The 16,350-nt window shown below is 35.5% G+C and overlaps 1 protein-coding gene across 1 annotated transcript in view; it reads right to left on the bottom strand.

The window, feature by feature from the left end:
• Positions 1-646: 646 nt before the first annotated feature.
• G2E3 (G2/M-phase specific E3 ubiquitin protein ligase) overlaps positions 647-16,350 on the bottom strand; it is a 21,953-nt gene continuing 6,249 nt past the window's right edge. The window contains exons 3-15 of the mRNA XM_009319340.1: positions 15,158-15,259; positions 14,433-14,557; positions 12,278-12,443; positions 11,483-11,589; positions 10,307-10,423; positions 8,853-8,977; positions 8,619-8,751; positions 7,804-7,929; positions 6,348-6,658; positions 5,494-5,675; positions 5,158-5,330; positions 2,688-2,887; positions 647-2,078 (exon numbers count right to left, since the gene is read on the bottom strand). Coding sequence (XP_009317615.1) covers positions 1,846-2,078; positions 2,688-2,887; positions 5,158-5,330; positions 5,494-5,675; positions 6,348-6,658; positions 7,804-7,929; positions 8,619-8,751; positions 8,853-8,977; positions 10,307-10,423; positions 11,483-11,589; positions 12,278-12,443; positions 14,433-14,557; positions 15,158-15,259 — 2,100 coding nt within the window. The 3' untranslated portion in view covers positions 647-1,845. The remainder of the gene's footprint in view (positions 2,079-2,687; positions 2,888-5,157; positions 5,331-5,493; positions 5,676-6,347; positions 6,659-7,803; positions 7,930-8,618; positions 8,752-8,852; positions 8,978-10,306; positions 10,424-11,482; positions 11,590-12,277; positions 12,444-14,432; positions 14,558-15,157; positions 15,260-16,350) is intronic.

The following is a 16,350-nucleotide window of genomic DNA, read 5'->3' as shown; positions in this document are numbered from 1 at the left end:
AGGTAGTGAGAAATGTCTGATCTAAGCCTTTTAATAATTTCCTTAGAGACCTTTAAATTAAAAAAAAAAAAAAAAATCAAAAAAGTGGCATGCATGCTTTTGTTACCCAGTGATGGAAATAGATCTGTATAAAAAGACTGGCACCTCTCCCAAGGCCAAGAAAGAAAGAGAAGCAGTAGCAGTTTAAGAAAGACTTCAAAATACCTGCATATTGTTAGATGAACCGTGTAATTTAAATACCCATCTGCCTCTTTGTCTTTAACCCTTTATAGCATGGTCTCAAATTTAGTGAGTCCTGACTGCCACTTTCACAGTTCTTGAGTTGCAGTACACTGCTATGTAATTAGCATTTAGTAATACAATTTGTTAATTAGAGGAATACTTGCAGTGAACCATAAACCAGAACCTGAAACCAGATTAGTTTGGATTATTATTTTTTCAGAAGCACCTATCCATTTATAATTTACTGTGGATGTACTTTCTTGCCAAGGCATTCAAAAGTAAAGCAATCCTGCTTGTATTTTCAATTAAAAACAAGCTGTATTAATAAAAAGTGTATGATTACTTTTCAGTATTTTGAAGAATGTGGATATATATATCTATATATATGTACACACACATCTATAGCACAGCCTATGTTTGGGGCATAGTATAGGTGGTCAAACTGACGAGGGAAATAATAATTTCAAAAGAGACCTGCATACATTTAAAAAAACCTGTAGTTAAATGTCCTTTTAGTTTCATAGTTTTAGTATTAATAACATTAAAGTATTATTGTGTAGGAATTTCACTACGTATCTTTTATGGCTTAACGGTATTTATACAAATACTGCAGAATTGAAATATATTTTGTACAGTTGAAGTTGCTCAGAATGCACCTACAATTGAACAGGAAGAGTTTAGACTAAAAGCTAGAAAAGGTGTCAGGCACTGACAAACTTGATGGTAGACTGCCTTTAGTTTAACAAATAGTTTTAGTGCATATTCCTACGAAAATACTGATTTCCATGGAAGACAAAGTAACACGTTCTAATGAGCAAATTCTTATACTTTCATACTCAACAACATTAACTTATATTTCATTTTGAAAGACCACTTATTGTTGCATATTCAAGATTTACTTCTAGTTTTTACTATTTTGGCTATATGTATAACAATAGAATGCAGAAACATGTGCAAACGTCAAAGATTTTGTTTAACAACAGAAACTCAAGTTCAACCAGATTTTGTTCTTGCACCTTATTATTTTGCCTAGGTTTTCTCCAGACCTTAATTATATTTTAATGCACTAACCACAATGACCTTAAAACTCCAAGTTTCTTAGCTTTCATAGGTTTGTATGAATCATCAAAACGTAAATGAATCATCAATAAAAACAATTACTGAAAAAATATACATGAAACAACTGAAGAACTGCATCAGTTTTACTTGAGACAAAGCTCTACAGCAGTTATCTTCAAAATGTACCTGATTCGACTTTGATAAATAAGTTACTGAAGTACACAATACAATCAACATACTTACCTGTGGGAAACAGCTAGAATGTTACAGAGTTTGGTAACATTTCATATGTGTCTACAGCAAATGTAGCCATTTAAAGTACTTCTGCAAGAGATTGCCAACTCTTAAAGCCAACTTCGAACAGGAAGATGATTCAACAAATAAAGTGTATTTTCATTTGAAAATTGTCTTCCATCTTACAAGATTACTACTTTTAGCATATCTTTGGGGGGAAAATGGGAAAAGGCCGAGAGCATGCTGTCCAAAAAATACAGTAGCAATTTGCCAGCAGACATTCCTGCAGAAAATTGAAGTTTCCAACATCCAGTTTAGTAGCAAAAATATTTATTGTCTTTCAGCTCTTAGCGTGTTTCTGATTGTGAACTCCATTTTATTTTTAAACTGCTCGTATGTCTTTGTTATAGGGAGCTCTAAGCAATTAAGGAGTCTGTTTCCAGTGGGATACCTTATATGCACAAATTTAACAGTAGGTTCAGGAACAAAACCACTGGGTGGTATAGAAAAAGAGCCTGTTACGAAGAGCAGAATATCCTCCAATGTCACTACAGACTCACCACCTAAAAAAATAGAATTAGGTTGTATCACTTATCACCTATTACCCATAAACCATTATCCTGCATGTTAAGTGTTAGAGGAAAAAAACTGAAATCAGGAAACCCCAGATTGATATGCTGAATGAATATGCAGTTACATGGCCAAATTAGAAAAATTTTAGCAAGAAAAAACTGCACTTGGGTTAGTTCTGAAAAATCTTAAGTGAATAGAAAAAAAACCTCTGCTGCAAGAAGAGACCACTGTTTTCTATCTTTTGAGAGACACACTATCTAATAATAAGTTCACAGCAAAGCTGAAGAGAGGGGATTAAAGGATTTTTCTGTACCACTCAGGTTGTTTTTGAGGTGGTGTTTTTTTTTTTTTTAAACTCACAAGAGTTCTAGTACCAATCTTTCAGGTATTTACTCCTCCTAAGTTTGATTGTAATTGGACAACAGTTTCAGAAATTGTAATTAGTAAGGAAGATGGGGAAGAACAATTAGGAACTGACAGTGACCTCAAAACCTTCATTTATTTACCCCACTGAACTCTAAAAACCAAACCCTGCATGTAAACCAGCAGCTAGACACCCTGAACAGGGAAGGGGGAAAAAGAAAAAAAATCTTACTTACTTTCCACGTCTTGCAAATAACCCATCCAAAAATCAGCACCTTCAACTTTATTTACATCTGATGAGGAATGGATTGTAAAGAGGTCACAAACAGTTTCTGCTGAAAGTCTTTCAGGTTTGTGGCACAATATACTAGAGAATGCATCCGGATGCATTTGCATTTTCTCTAGCACACCAAGAGTTTTCAAACCTTGCCTAAAACTAGAAGGGGAAAAAAGAGCAAACATGCATCAGAAAGCCAGTTGGTAACTAATTGTACTCTGCATTTTATAAAGGTGTAAGACTGGACATAATAAAGTTTCCCCATCTGCAGTCTCCAAGTCTTGTCAATAAGGTGTACATAGTAGGCCTGTTTTATTTTATCTTGGAAAACGCGTTTAATTCTGATTTTAACAATATAAGTGTTTCTGTGGAGCTTTTTGGGCAGATGAAAGAGATACCAGTGATACGCAGAAATTAACTTTATTTCCTGGTACTTGACTGTATGAGCATGGTTTACTTTTAATTTTTATGTAAGAACATACTGAATTTCTTTTTTTTACACATATCCCTTTAGAAAAGACAGTTTAAATTCCTTGTCCCTAGGCAAAGTGAGGTGTCTTAAAAGATAGCCTTCACTTAGCTTCTGCCATCTGCATGTGTTTACATGCTATTATTTCTCCCTGGGGCAAATGCAGGTAACAGTATTCTGGGCTGCATTAGGAACCATGGTGCCAGCAAGTCAAGGGAGCCACACTTGGAGTGCTGTGTCCAGTTCTGGGCCCCCCAGTACAAGAGAGATGGACATACGGGAGAGAGCCCAGCAGAGCGCCACTAGGATGATTAAGGGACCGGAGCATAACCCTATGAGGAAAGGCTGAGAGAGCTGGGACTGTTCAGCCTGGAGAAGGCTCAGGTGGAATCTAATGTGTAGAAATATCTGAAGGGAGCGTGCAAAGAAGTCAGAGCCAGGCTTTTTTTCAGCAGTGCCCAGTGCCAGGACCAGAGGCAACGGGCACAAACTGAAACACAGGAGGTTCCGTCTGAACATCAGGAAACACTTTTTTACTGTGAGGGTGGCTGAGCCCTGGCACAGGGTGCCCAGAAGGGTTGTAGAGTCTCCATCCATGGAGATACTCAAAAGCTGTCTGGACATGGTCCTGGGCAACTGGTTCTAGGTGGCCTGGTTTGAACAGGGGGTGGTGGACAAGATGACCTCCAGAAGTCCCTTCCAACCTACCCACCAATCCGATTCTGTGATTTAATTTTTTTTTTTTTTAAAACAGCTCTACAGGTGGAAAAAATTTGACTAGTTACTGTGTACTGGATAAGAACATTTCAAGCAACTGGCTTTACAATTTAACCACCATGTTAAATCAGAATTAAAATTTTACTTCAGTTGTTTACTCATCATTTCTTAGATATCGATAGGTTGAGTCAGTAAAATTCAGAATAAACATGTTGAAAGTGTACAGTCAGTGGTCTAGAACATTACCAGATAAAGTAACTAACTCTTTACTTACTCTCAGTCCTTGATATTGACAAGTAAATTCTTGCTCTACTCACTTTTGCACATTTTAAGCCCATCTCCAAAAATGCACAAACCCACATTTTCCCATAAACAAATAAGCTACTTATCACCTTTCACTTTTTGACTAGTTTTAAAATATGATATAGATTGGTCAAATATGCCACAGAGAGCCTTGACTGAAAGAATAATTACTCTCAACTTTGTTAAAAAAATCCTCACATTCAAAATTAGTTTTTCATAGCTCTTGGAGATTCAGTTGATTCAAATTTGTCATATATAACACCATAAATGTGTTAAATATAAATCCAGCTATACTTGTTGGAAAAATTAGCATCCAATGCCTTTTTACTGAGCAGATGAAGAATGCAAATCGGAATTAAGGTCAGAGACCAATCAAAAAATAGTCAACGGCTGCAACTTTCCCAGCTATTTGAAGTCATCACTACCTCATGGAAACACCAATGCAATGCTTACATTCTAAGTAGGCCAACTTACACTTGTGCACATTATCACCCTCCTAATGGCACACACAAACTCCCTAATCAGAACTCTGGAAAACTCATTTAAATTCTAAACATATGTTTAACACTTCTAAAATTTAAGGATTCTAAATTCGAGCAATTCTGAATTAAAAATGAACACAAGCTAGCGAAATTTTATAGTGCAGAGGTCTTTGTCATGCTATAGTTTACAACCATGACTCTGCCCTCTTTATAAGGTTGAAAAAGGAATGTGACCAAGGAGAAGTGGAACGGAGCGGATATATAAAGAAATAATTTCAGTCCTTCAGTTTAACTAACTAGTTAACAGTTGCTACTTAATCCACTGAAAATTATAGTACATTTCATTGGTTTAAATGAAGAATAAGCAAGAACATGTGAAAGTTAGTTTTAGCAACATATTATTTAGTATTTCAGTGAGGAAAAAATCCAGGAAGTTTGAAAACTCAAACAAAACAAACCTTTCTAGGGGTGAAATAATTCTCTTGATTACATGATGGATCAATATGTCATTCACCAACATATTCTTATCACACAAAGCTGTTACAGGTCTTAAACATCCAGCAGCAGCAAGGAATTCGTAACAGTTGTGTATTGTAGACTGTAGGCTGGACAGAGTATTTGCATATTTTATCTGTATCAGAAAAGAAAAGTTAGGAATTTGTTTACTACATGTGCATATATATATTAAAAAAATAAACTTTTTAATTTGAACTGAAGTTATATTCAATAAGCCCTTCTTTATCTCCAAATATAGTCTTGAACAAGAATTTGCTAATAAGCTTAGTTTTATTTACCATTTTTATTGTTTGTGCTACATCAACATCAGCAACGTCTTCCAAAGCTGGCTTCACATTCTCTGGACCATAGACAAGACAATTGAAGAGTGTTTTGGAAAAGAAACCAGGAGATGGGCCACCGTGAACCAGAGAAACTGCAATCATTTTACCAGCTTCAAAATAAAGATTCTCTTTCACAGCTGCAAGTGAAAAAAAAAATATATTTACTATATATGCATGAAAATAATTTGTGATCCTCAGTTTTTTACAGAAAATCTAATAATGCAATTCCTTCTTACTTTAGGAGATGTAACAAATGAGGTTTGCCATCTCCTGCTGGTTGAAACACTAAGACCGGTATTTTTTACATAGGAGTACCATAGTCTTTTACTCCAACTCTTCATCCACTGTCAAGGTTTGGGAGAAGATGTAACTTCCTCTTCCCCTTTGTACCCAATGTACATATAATTCTGAAGCATAAAAACTCAAAGAAGCTAACTTTAGGGAGCATGCTATCAGAGACAATGTTCTAAAAATTTGAGGAATGGAAAATAAGTAACAGAGAAAGTGAGTCAGGAAGAAAGAAATTCACTTGTAGAGAACAAATACATTAATTAAAAAGTTCCAAGTCTAATTATATGCTGTATTTTTTCCTTGGTCATCATCAACTTTTCCAGCTAAAGCAAATATTTTTTGTTATTACAAATCTGCACCCCACCCCCCGTTAGAACTGAAAAGCAAAAAAAATTCAAAAAACCAATTTCTATCCATCAGGACTATAATTGTGAACTGACAATCATACTGGCTGAAGATTTAAAAACCTTTCAAGTTATATAGTTCTTAATGTATTTTTGAACAAAGCATTTAATTACCTTGAAAATCAAGGGACAAGTTCTTTGCAGAAGAGCCCTCAAACAATGATGAATTCTGAAGGTGAAGCATTAATAATTGGAAGAAATGGTGTTTTGATGCAGCAGAAGTATCTGCCTTTGATCTATCTTTGCAGTTTGTGAACTTTATTTCAATGGTGTTTGTAGGACTGAAGTTGCGCTGTCTAAATCCTTTTAAAGCACTATTCCAGATATTTTCTGCATTGATGTTAAGCCTTGTAGTTTTTGTATTAACTTGTAACTTTAACTCCTTCAGTATATTAGAAACTTCCCTTCTTTGCTCTCTTAAATGCCTACAAGAAAATTGCATGTATTTTCAGATGAAATCTATGATTCATAATTAGCAACAGTTTACAGGAAACATCCTAAAATCTATTAAGAAAAACACTTCTTTAAACACTTTGGTACATTTACGTATTGCCTAAATTATATCAGTAAAATATCTGGTTAGATTCTTCAAATTTTAACTCTGTAGTGGCAAATTTTAAAGTACCTCTAAGAACTAGAAACAAGGAGGTAGAAATTATTACTTTGGCATAAAATTTATAGTTATTTTCTTAATTCCATTACACCAACATAGTGCCAAACAATTCTCACACCATCATTCTGCATTTGAACAATGTGAAACAAGTGAGAAATTGAAGACCTTACCATGTTTGTGTTAGAGATGTTTTGCAACCAAATTAGAATACACTGTCAACTATTCACTAATATTTAATATTTGTCACTATAATCAAAAATACATTTGAGAAGGGAGAAATGTTGCAGTTCTCATTTAAAAAAAAAAAAAGACACCAGTCTAAGTAAGACCCCTTCTTCGTTTTCTAACTTGCAACCCAAACTATTTCAAATACCCTACCTACTAGAAGTAACTAACTCCCTCATCAGAATTTTTAGCACATATTACGGGTAGAATTCATAAATTAAGTACTCACAACAAGACAAAGAATTTTCTATCCTTAAACTGAATATTCTATATTAAAACATGTTATTTTACCACTGATTTTAGCATAATCACAAACTATTCCTATGGTACAACTGCAAAAACATTGAAAATTCAGGACATCTAATTGGAAGAAAGTAATTAGGATTCTTTTTATTCCCCCTTTTCTAAAGAATGCTAGCCATGCCTTGGTAAGGACAAATATGGGTTTCTGGGTTTTGATCCCCTCACTATCTAACCTAAAAATTCTCAATAGGTATCATTCTTTTCTCCTCACCCGCCTCTAGCATTTAAAAACAGCAGAAGCCTTTATCAAGTTATGAATTCAGCTCCTTCAGTGTACTCATTCTGTTTTTGCAGTGACTATATACACACACACAAATATATATAGACACTATATATACACCCCCCCACCCCCCCCATGTTCTGTAGGAAATACGGTATAAAGCCATGTGCTAGATTACTCTTCAATGTAAGAAAAATAGAAGAAAATACTTTTTCCTCAGGGACCAGTTCCTGTTTGACGTCAGTGGAGATAAGGACATAGTCACTCTGTTGGATGCTGGAAGTTCTAGGTGTGAGCAGGGTGGCAAGTTGTTCTGGCACATTATCTTTGGCGATCTATAAGACAAAACAGTATTTTAAGGAGAGATACAATTGAAGAATACGTAAACACTTCTTATTTGAAGGTAGCAATATAATTTCCCCCTATTTCAGTATTGAATCTCATTTGTATGTTCATTTACATGAAGTCCATCAGTGCCTGAACTACAATTTTAAACATAATAATTCAGTATTTTATTACGCAGTGGTTTTAGGATGCGTTTTTAGTTGCATCTCATACATGAGATGGAAGTCCTGAGTGATACAATAAGTAAAAACTAAAAATATTAGTTTCTACAGACTTGAAAAGTTTTTATTACAGCAGAGAAAAACATTATTTATCTAAACATCTCTAAGCTAGATTTCTAGCACACTATTAACGTAGAAAAAAATACTGATAAGCAACCTTAGCTTTAAGTTTTGCCATTTGTGTATTCGAAGTTACCTCTAAATTGTTAAGATTCCTTTTACAAGGATCTCATTTTATCAAACTAAAAACTGGTTACATGCCACCAAATGCGAATAACTATAGCAAATTTACAGAGTTCATGGCTTACTCAGAAAACTTCAATCACTAAAGTTTACTCCAATTTTATATTTGCAATTTAGTGTGAGAAGTTTCTCCTATAGAATAAGCCATCACCTCCCCATGTGTAAATACTATTTTGTTATAATTGGTTTCTGCTTGAAAACAGAAAATTACACACTGGAGAAGAAAATTGCGTTGAGATCCAGGTGACTGCCGAGGGCACTTTGGAGATGGCTCTTCCAGCAAACAAGTTGTCCCATCTGTCTTTTCAGAGGTAGCCAAAGAACGCTTTTTCTGTTTGCTATAGCTCCCTGTGTGATTAAAGTATATTAATTTAGTGAATTTGCTAGCTGTAAAATACATAGTATTAAAATTTATTGCTTTAAGAAGTCACTGTCACATCCATAACTACCTGATTTTGCAAAGATACTTCTGCATTCCATGCACTCCCAGTTTTGCTCCCATGACTTCATAGATGAACAGGCCAAATGAGTTCCACGGGAACCACAACACTGACAACGCTTTATTTCCCATTTACTAAAATTAAAAACTGATGTATTTAGAATTACACAGAAGAACGAGGCTAGTTAAAACAAAGAATATTCAACAGTGAGTGTAACCCAGACACTAAACTAACAAAGCATAATTTTATCAGTCTGGTAGGACTGTATTTATATACAAGGAGAACTTTCTTCAGACAAGATATACTCACAGTTCCTGGCTGCAACAAGAAACAAAAGCTACCCATGTTCCAGCACTTGCATTGAAAGAGGCTATGAGTGAGTGTGCTCCCCTGCCTTTAAGTCAATAGCTTGCAGCCAATATTTTCTCCTCATGTTGCTAGCCAGCAACATCTTCTGTATTTTATGGGTATCCACCATTCAGGTTTTCCAAATGGTAAATTTTTTTCAAGGAGCGTATCTGATTATTACACATTCTGAATAAGACTCTTCATTAATGACAGCGTTTAAGTATCTGTTAGGTTTTTGTCTAGATTTCTTCAGTTTTGCTTAAACATATAATGGAACAATGTGACTCATATTAGTTCAAATATTGGAAGCCTAAGATACAGCTCTTAAAGACAAAGTAAATCCTGAGGTGCACACATACCATGAATGAACCAAGCAATGTCTGGTCAAACCTGTACAAAGCAAAGTGTTAATGTCTACAGGACACAGTACTACAGAAACAAGTCTTCAAAGTAGAGGCTCTGACAGCTTTGAGTATACTCCTGCCAATGGAACATATACATTTCAGAAGCACACAAAGAACAAGAAAGTATGCAGAAAATGAACTCGTTAATCAAAAATTAAGCAAGTGGTAGAGCAGAATAAAGCCTTTTATGTGATCACTCAAGCCTCTCATTAAGCTATCAGCAATATTTTAGCTGCCATTTGCATGCAGAGGAATAGCTCGCAGCTAGATTGATTTTACACAGCTAGTTAGTTTTCAGCCAAGTCTAGTACTTTAATGAATTGCTTGGAAAGGTGTTAAGTATCCTAACAATTATTAAATTGTTGAATTAAGCTTTGAATGAAAGATACACGTTAGTTTAGGCACATACTATTCCACATGTTATGTGGAAGTACAAATTCTACTTCAGCTCTGTATCAAATGAGAACAAGGACAAGATAACTGGTAATTGATTGGTTTGGTTTTCGTGGCTTTTATAACCTGATTAAATTAGAGAAAATTAGTATTGAAATATTATTATAGGGAATAAACCAAACATTTTATTTGGACATGGTGTCTTGGCTTGACATTAAAACTTGATGCTGAAAAGTATTAAAGCATTTAAATTAAAAAAAAACAAGCACCAAAGAACTATTTCATCCTAGCTTATACCTTCCTGCAAAAGCGTCATACCTATCAGGTTCATTATAGTCTCTTCCTTTCTTGCAGAGACATCTTTTAATGTCACAGTGTTGATAACATTGCAGTAGGTCTTGATATGCATTCTCTTCAAGTTCCCAAGATGCATCCCTATAAACAAGGCAGAAGATCTGTTATTACAACTGTATTTCTGTTTGTTTAAATGGGTTATTCTGTCTTTGGAAGAGATGTGTAATAACCCCATGAAGATATTTCAATGATGTAATGGTTCTAGGCAACAGCTAGACAACTGAGAGGGGGAAGAAAAAAGTCTACGAACAAAAATAATACTATAAAATATACAGACTTCTTGCGTACAGTTACTTTGATTAAAGTATTTATTATTTTTCGCATGACCTCAGTACACGTTTGCTCTGTTTCATATCATTCCGCTTTCTCTCTCACAGCAGACACGGATAGTTGTTTTGGCAGTCCACTCAAGTTACCACTGAAAATGGTCTCGTGAAAAGTAACTCAGAATTTTCCAGGCCAGTACGGCAAAGTTAATCAAGTATTTTGACTCTTCTTCCTCTCCAAAATCTTGGGCTTCTGTCTCTGGAGGGAATTAATGGTAGTCTCTGAAGAGACTAAGAGTTATTAGAGAGTAATACTTCTACAAAGAAGCATCATTCTGATCACTTTGTCTTATTTTGAGCCCCATCAAATGGTGAAAACGTATGAAAAACAGCTCAGAATTTTAGAAGCAGTTGTTATACTAAACATATCCTTAGCAATCCCTTGGGAGAAGATGGAAGCTGTATGGCTGAGTAATCAGTCAGTTATAACACTTCCTGGACAGAAATTCAGATAATATAAAAACTTGGGCACAAAAAAAATACAGTTCTCAGCAACCTCTATGTTAATGCAAAATTATTGTATTTAAGAAGTGTTTTGAACTTCTAAATAGGTCCCTGGTTGAAACATGGCATTAAAAATGACTTTTCAGAGCTTCCTGCTTTATGTTTGAGGTGACTAATTTGGCCTTTGACAATTTTTATGCATAACTAAAAGGAAACAGGCTACTCCTTACCAAGCCAAACAATTCTACCGTTGAAGGTAGAACTGAGGTTTCACATATTAATAGATGCAGTTCTATAGATAAATAAAAAATGGTTTTAACACCCTATCAAAAGTTCTTATAGAAGAGTGATTATTTACAAAATTACTTACTTTTCTGGAATGTGTATGCCCATTCTCAACATTTCTTTCTGAAATTTGTCCTTGTTATTACATACTGTGCACCTAAAGAAAAATATCCCAGCACTCAAAGCTTGATACTGTGTCAAGAAAAAAAGCACAACAAAAAAACAAACCAATATTGAATTACTACCATCCTTAGGATGCCAATAAATAATGCCTTAGTATCTATAACCATTACATTCATAGATACTGTCCTGACGTGGATGTTAAAGCTGACATCAATCATGATGTCACTTGACATTGAAGCAAATGGTGAGCATTTTCTCTTCCTTTAAAGGACAAGAGCTCACACAGTAGAATCAGGTTCATAAACAAAAGCACAGTCCTTTTCAGCCAACCTCTCCAGATCTAGAATAAGTTTACAAAAAGAACCTTATAACTTTTTCCAGCTCTGGACTTAGGCAAAGAGAACTGATGATGGATAAATGACATTTTTAGCATTTAAGATTCTGCACATAATGACTTGCAAGATGGCAACTACCTAGGTTGGACTTCAGTTCCTAAAAATAACTAAAAGGCATGAAGTGTATCATACATGCAGAAACCTGGGAGGGGCAGAGTTAATAGCATAAAAAAAAAATCCTTCTTGTAAGACATTAATCTCCAAACCACAATTTTTAGCATTGTCCTCCAAACCTAGTATATTTCCATACCCTGCCTACATTAACCCTAAGCAATTTTAAGCAACTGTTCCATTACTTTTAAACCCAACAGAAATGTGATCTCTATGAATGCAAAGAGAAAGAAAGGGAGAACCTGTGTTACCTGCAAGCATTCTCGATGAAACCATGCGTTTTTACAGCAAGGACTTTTCAATACAGCGTACACTGGAAGCTGTTCAACCAAATCCAGGCATATCGTACACTGTGAAGTTCCTCTAGATTCTCTATCCGGAAACTTTTGGACTGGTTTATGTTCCCAACAGTAAGATCTAAAAATAATAATTTAGGGTTCCCTTATCAAAACAACATTTTATGAACCTTCCTCATAAAATTTGAAGATAGCAAAATGAATTCCCTATTATATCTGATTTTTTATGAATAAACACTGTGCAACAAGCTAAAAAGGCAGACACGTACTGGTTTTGTCTGGGATAGAGTTAATTTTCTTCACAGTAGCTTGTACGGTGCTGTGTTTGGATTTGTGCTGAAAACAGTGTTGATCATACAGAGATGTTTTAGTTGTTGCTGAGCAGTGCTTACACAGAGTCAAGGCCTTTTCTGCCTCTCACACCATCCCTCCAGTGAGTAGGCTGGGGGTGCACAAGAAGCTGGGAGGGGACACAGCCGGGACAGCTGACCCCAACTGACCAAAGGGATATTAAACTAAAGGGAGGTAGATTTAGACTAGATAGAAGGAAGAAATTTTTTATGCTGAGGGTGGTGAAACACTGGCAGAGGTTGCCCAGAGAGGTGGTGGATGCCCCATCCCTGGAAACATTCCAGGTCAGGTTGGACGGGGCTCTGAGCAACCTGATCTAGTTGAAGATGTCCCTGCCCACGGCAGGGGGGTTGGACTAGATGGCCTTTAGAGGTCCCTTCCAACCCAAACTATTCTATGATTCTATGATATTCCACACCACGATGTCAAGCTCAGCAATAAAACTGGGGGAAGAAGGAAGGGGGAGACGTTCGGAGTTATGGCATTTGTCTTCCCAAGTAACTGTTACACGTGATGGAGCCCTGCTTTCCTGGAAATAGCTGAACACCTGCCTGCTGATGGGAAGTAGGGAATGAATTCCTTGTTTTGCTTTGCTTGTGCATGCAGCTGTTCCTTTACCTATTAAACTGTTTTTATCTCAACCCACGAGTTTTCTCACTTTTACCCTTCCGATTCTCTCCCCCATCCTGCTGGGGGTAGTGAGCGAGCGGCTGTGTGGTGCTCTGCTGCCTATCAGGGTTAAACCACAACACACATGTAAACAAATTATGTATCTAACAGAGCAAGTCAATAGAACATTAGTAAGGAAGAAGCATGTTGCCAACTGATGCTCTGTAAATTACAGAGATCATATACCCCCTTTCTCTCAAAACTTCTTTTGGTCCAAAGAATGCTTTTCCTGTCCTCAGAACCTCAAGTTCTTCCTATATTTCAATGTTACCATGACATTCAAGGAGCAATTTTGAGTTTGCATATTGATTCTACAGAGTCTAGGTAGCAGGATAAATTTTATAATTTAGCACATTTTCAGAGAAATGACAGCCAAGAAATGCAGCTCTAGAAGAAACCTTTCTGAAAATGCATTATTTTTACATGTGCTTGACTTAATATACGTCATTTATTTAAGAAGTTAAGAGTGCCTGCCAGACTTCAATCCACCCACCCTAAAAACTCATCTTACAGTAGGCAGAATAAAGCCGTTATCAAATGCACTCAAGAGTATTTTGACTACAGCCAAGATGCTGGACAGATGATAGTAAAAGAAAATGAAACTTTTTTTAGACATTCGATGTTAAACCCATTTCTCCTGCAGTCCATCTGTACTAAGCAGATCTAGAAGTCTCGTGCTTTGAAACACAACAGCATGGCATACAGCGTGTTTTGACTGCTGAAAGAGATAGGCAGCCAAACCATGTCAAAGGCATGGGAGGCAGACAAACAAAAAACCAAAACCAACCATTTTGCAGCTTATTTCAGAGTTCAAGATTTAACGCTCAATTTTATAAACAATTTAACTACTTGTAGAAGCATTAAATTATATCTTTAAAAAAGTGTTGTGAGTTTAGTTTGTAGGTACTAGGTATGCACTATAACTGCTTGGCCTTCAAGTTTTCCACAAACAAGATTTTTTTTTCTTAGATAACCCGGATGTCATTTATAATTTACAGCCTATCCAATGACAACCCATGAAAAAACAAATCACCTCCTGTAAAAATATAATGAATTGAACATTAAAAAGCAACAAAACCACAGAACTTACCTGAAGTCTTCCATGAACTGGAAAATACATTCCTTCTGTATCCCACAAGGAAAATGGTAACTTCGTTTGCATTTGGGAGCTACGCATCCAATTGAAGCACCCTTTTTCTTACAGATATTACATGTCTAGGAATAATTTGTTTTAGAAATAACGGAATATTAACATCTAAAGTCCAAGTAAAATTACAGGATTTAAACCAATGGAAAAATTAGTGTGTAAGAAAGAATATCGGCCAATAGATTGTAACTGTGACAAGACTATTGTGTCTTACCTCTATTTCAAAGAGTGAAGATATACAGTTATTTCAGACTTTGATTATGTATTGTTCTATATGCATGTTGACTTGTGACACATAAGCCAAAATAGAAGTTATTTTACCAGTACCTATAGTTTAGTTGCATCTATAAAGTTATCTAATGTCAGCTTGAGGCTCAGCATAATGTCATGAGGTATTATGCATGTGTAGCTTGCTCTTATTCATTTATCCGCAACATATCTGGGAAATAAAAATATTAGCAAACTTCTGCAGGTTCTGTTGTCCCCTGTGGCTTCCACGAACCCAATATACTTGTTACTTAAATGTAAAATTCAGATGTTCGAATGGGCTCAGCACACTGCCCATTGGAGAAAGAAAATAAGAAAAAACAACCCTCGCAGGCGGTACTAAGTGCACTTAAAAGTTACTTTTTTTCCCCCCTTGTAAATACCGAAGACTTCATTCTTACCAGTTTTGCAGCTCTATTTACTTCTTTTCTAATATCCGTGATTAAGAATCCGTCTACACCTTCATCTTCTTCCCCTCTCTGCCAAATGCCACTTGACATCAACTATGAAAACAAATTATTTTAAGATATTCACCTATCTAAAGATTTAAAATTACCTACACTGAGTCTGTCAAGTAAGAGAGAAATTTAGACTAACAAAGCTTGTGTGCAAACATTCTAGCAATTAAAAAACTGATCCAAAACATCTGTATGTTTTTGTCTCATATGACACAATATGGAATAATAACCACTAACATGAAAATAAATATTTCATAACATCAAAGTCTTATGTAATACTGTAGAGCCCAAGATGGTGTATTTTACCTTCCTTTTTGAAGTATACGGACTATTCAGATAATTGTCAAACAATTACTGTCAGCATATAAAGCTTCAGAAGAAGTAAAATTAAATTAGTTTAGTTAATGTGAATGACAATTGTGCTGTGGAGATGATGAAGCACAGTAGGAAGTATCTGTACTGAAGTGCAACCTAAGAGGAAAAGTAATTCACTTTAGAGGAGAATAAAATAAAAACAGAATCAAGTAACTAGGCAAGTCAGAAGAGCCTGATGATAATTTAGATTAAAGTTACTTAGTAAGGCAATTACATCACAAACTTCATATAGCTAAATAGTTTTACAACTTGATGCCTCCTATATTCTTTACAATCTCATTTTATAGTTCTCATTTTATAATTTCAACACAGCACCATTTTCTAACTACAGTTTTTAATATTTTCAATATTTTAGTTGAATAAATGTAAAATTTTATACCAAAACCAATTAAGAATATATTTTTTCCAAATGTGAGACATTTGGCAAAGAAAAATGAAACTGCGCCACTAACTGGCCTCTTTCTAGAAAAACTCTTTTCTTATATAATACTCACTGTATTTAAGTAAAATCACGGGGTTTTGTTTGTTTTTAAAAAGCAGCAGGGACCAAAACCTAAAAGATGACTGCAGGAAGCTCACCACAGAAAAATATCTTGTAAATCATAAGGCTCAGTGTTGCAAGCATGCCCTTTCCTAGCTGTTCTGCTCCATCAGGAAAGGACTTTTTCCAATCATAGAATCATAGAATCATAGAATTATGGAATCATTTCGGTTGGAATAGACTCCAACCGTCAACGCAACACCACCATGCCCACTAAACC

Source organism: Pygoscelis adeliae, unplaced genomic scaffold, assembly GCF_000699105.1.
Source record: "Pygoscelis adeliae isolate BGI_AS28 unplaced genomic scaffold, ASM69910v1 Scaffold71, whole genome shotgun sequence".
NCBI lineage: Eukaryota > Metazoa > Chordata > Aves > Sphenisciformes > Spheniscidae > Pygoscelis > Pygoscelis adeliae.
This window is presented reverse-complemented; position numbering and strand designations above follow the sequence as displayed.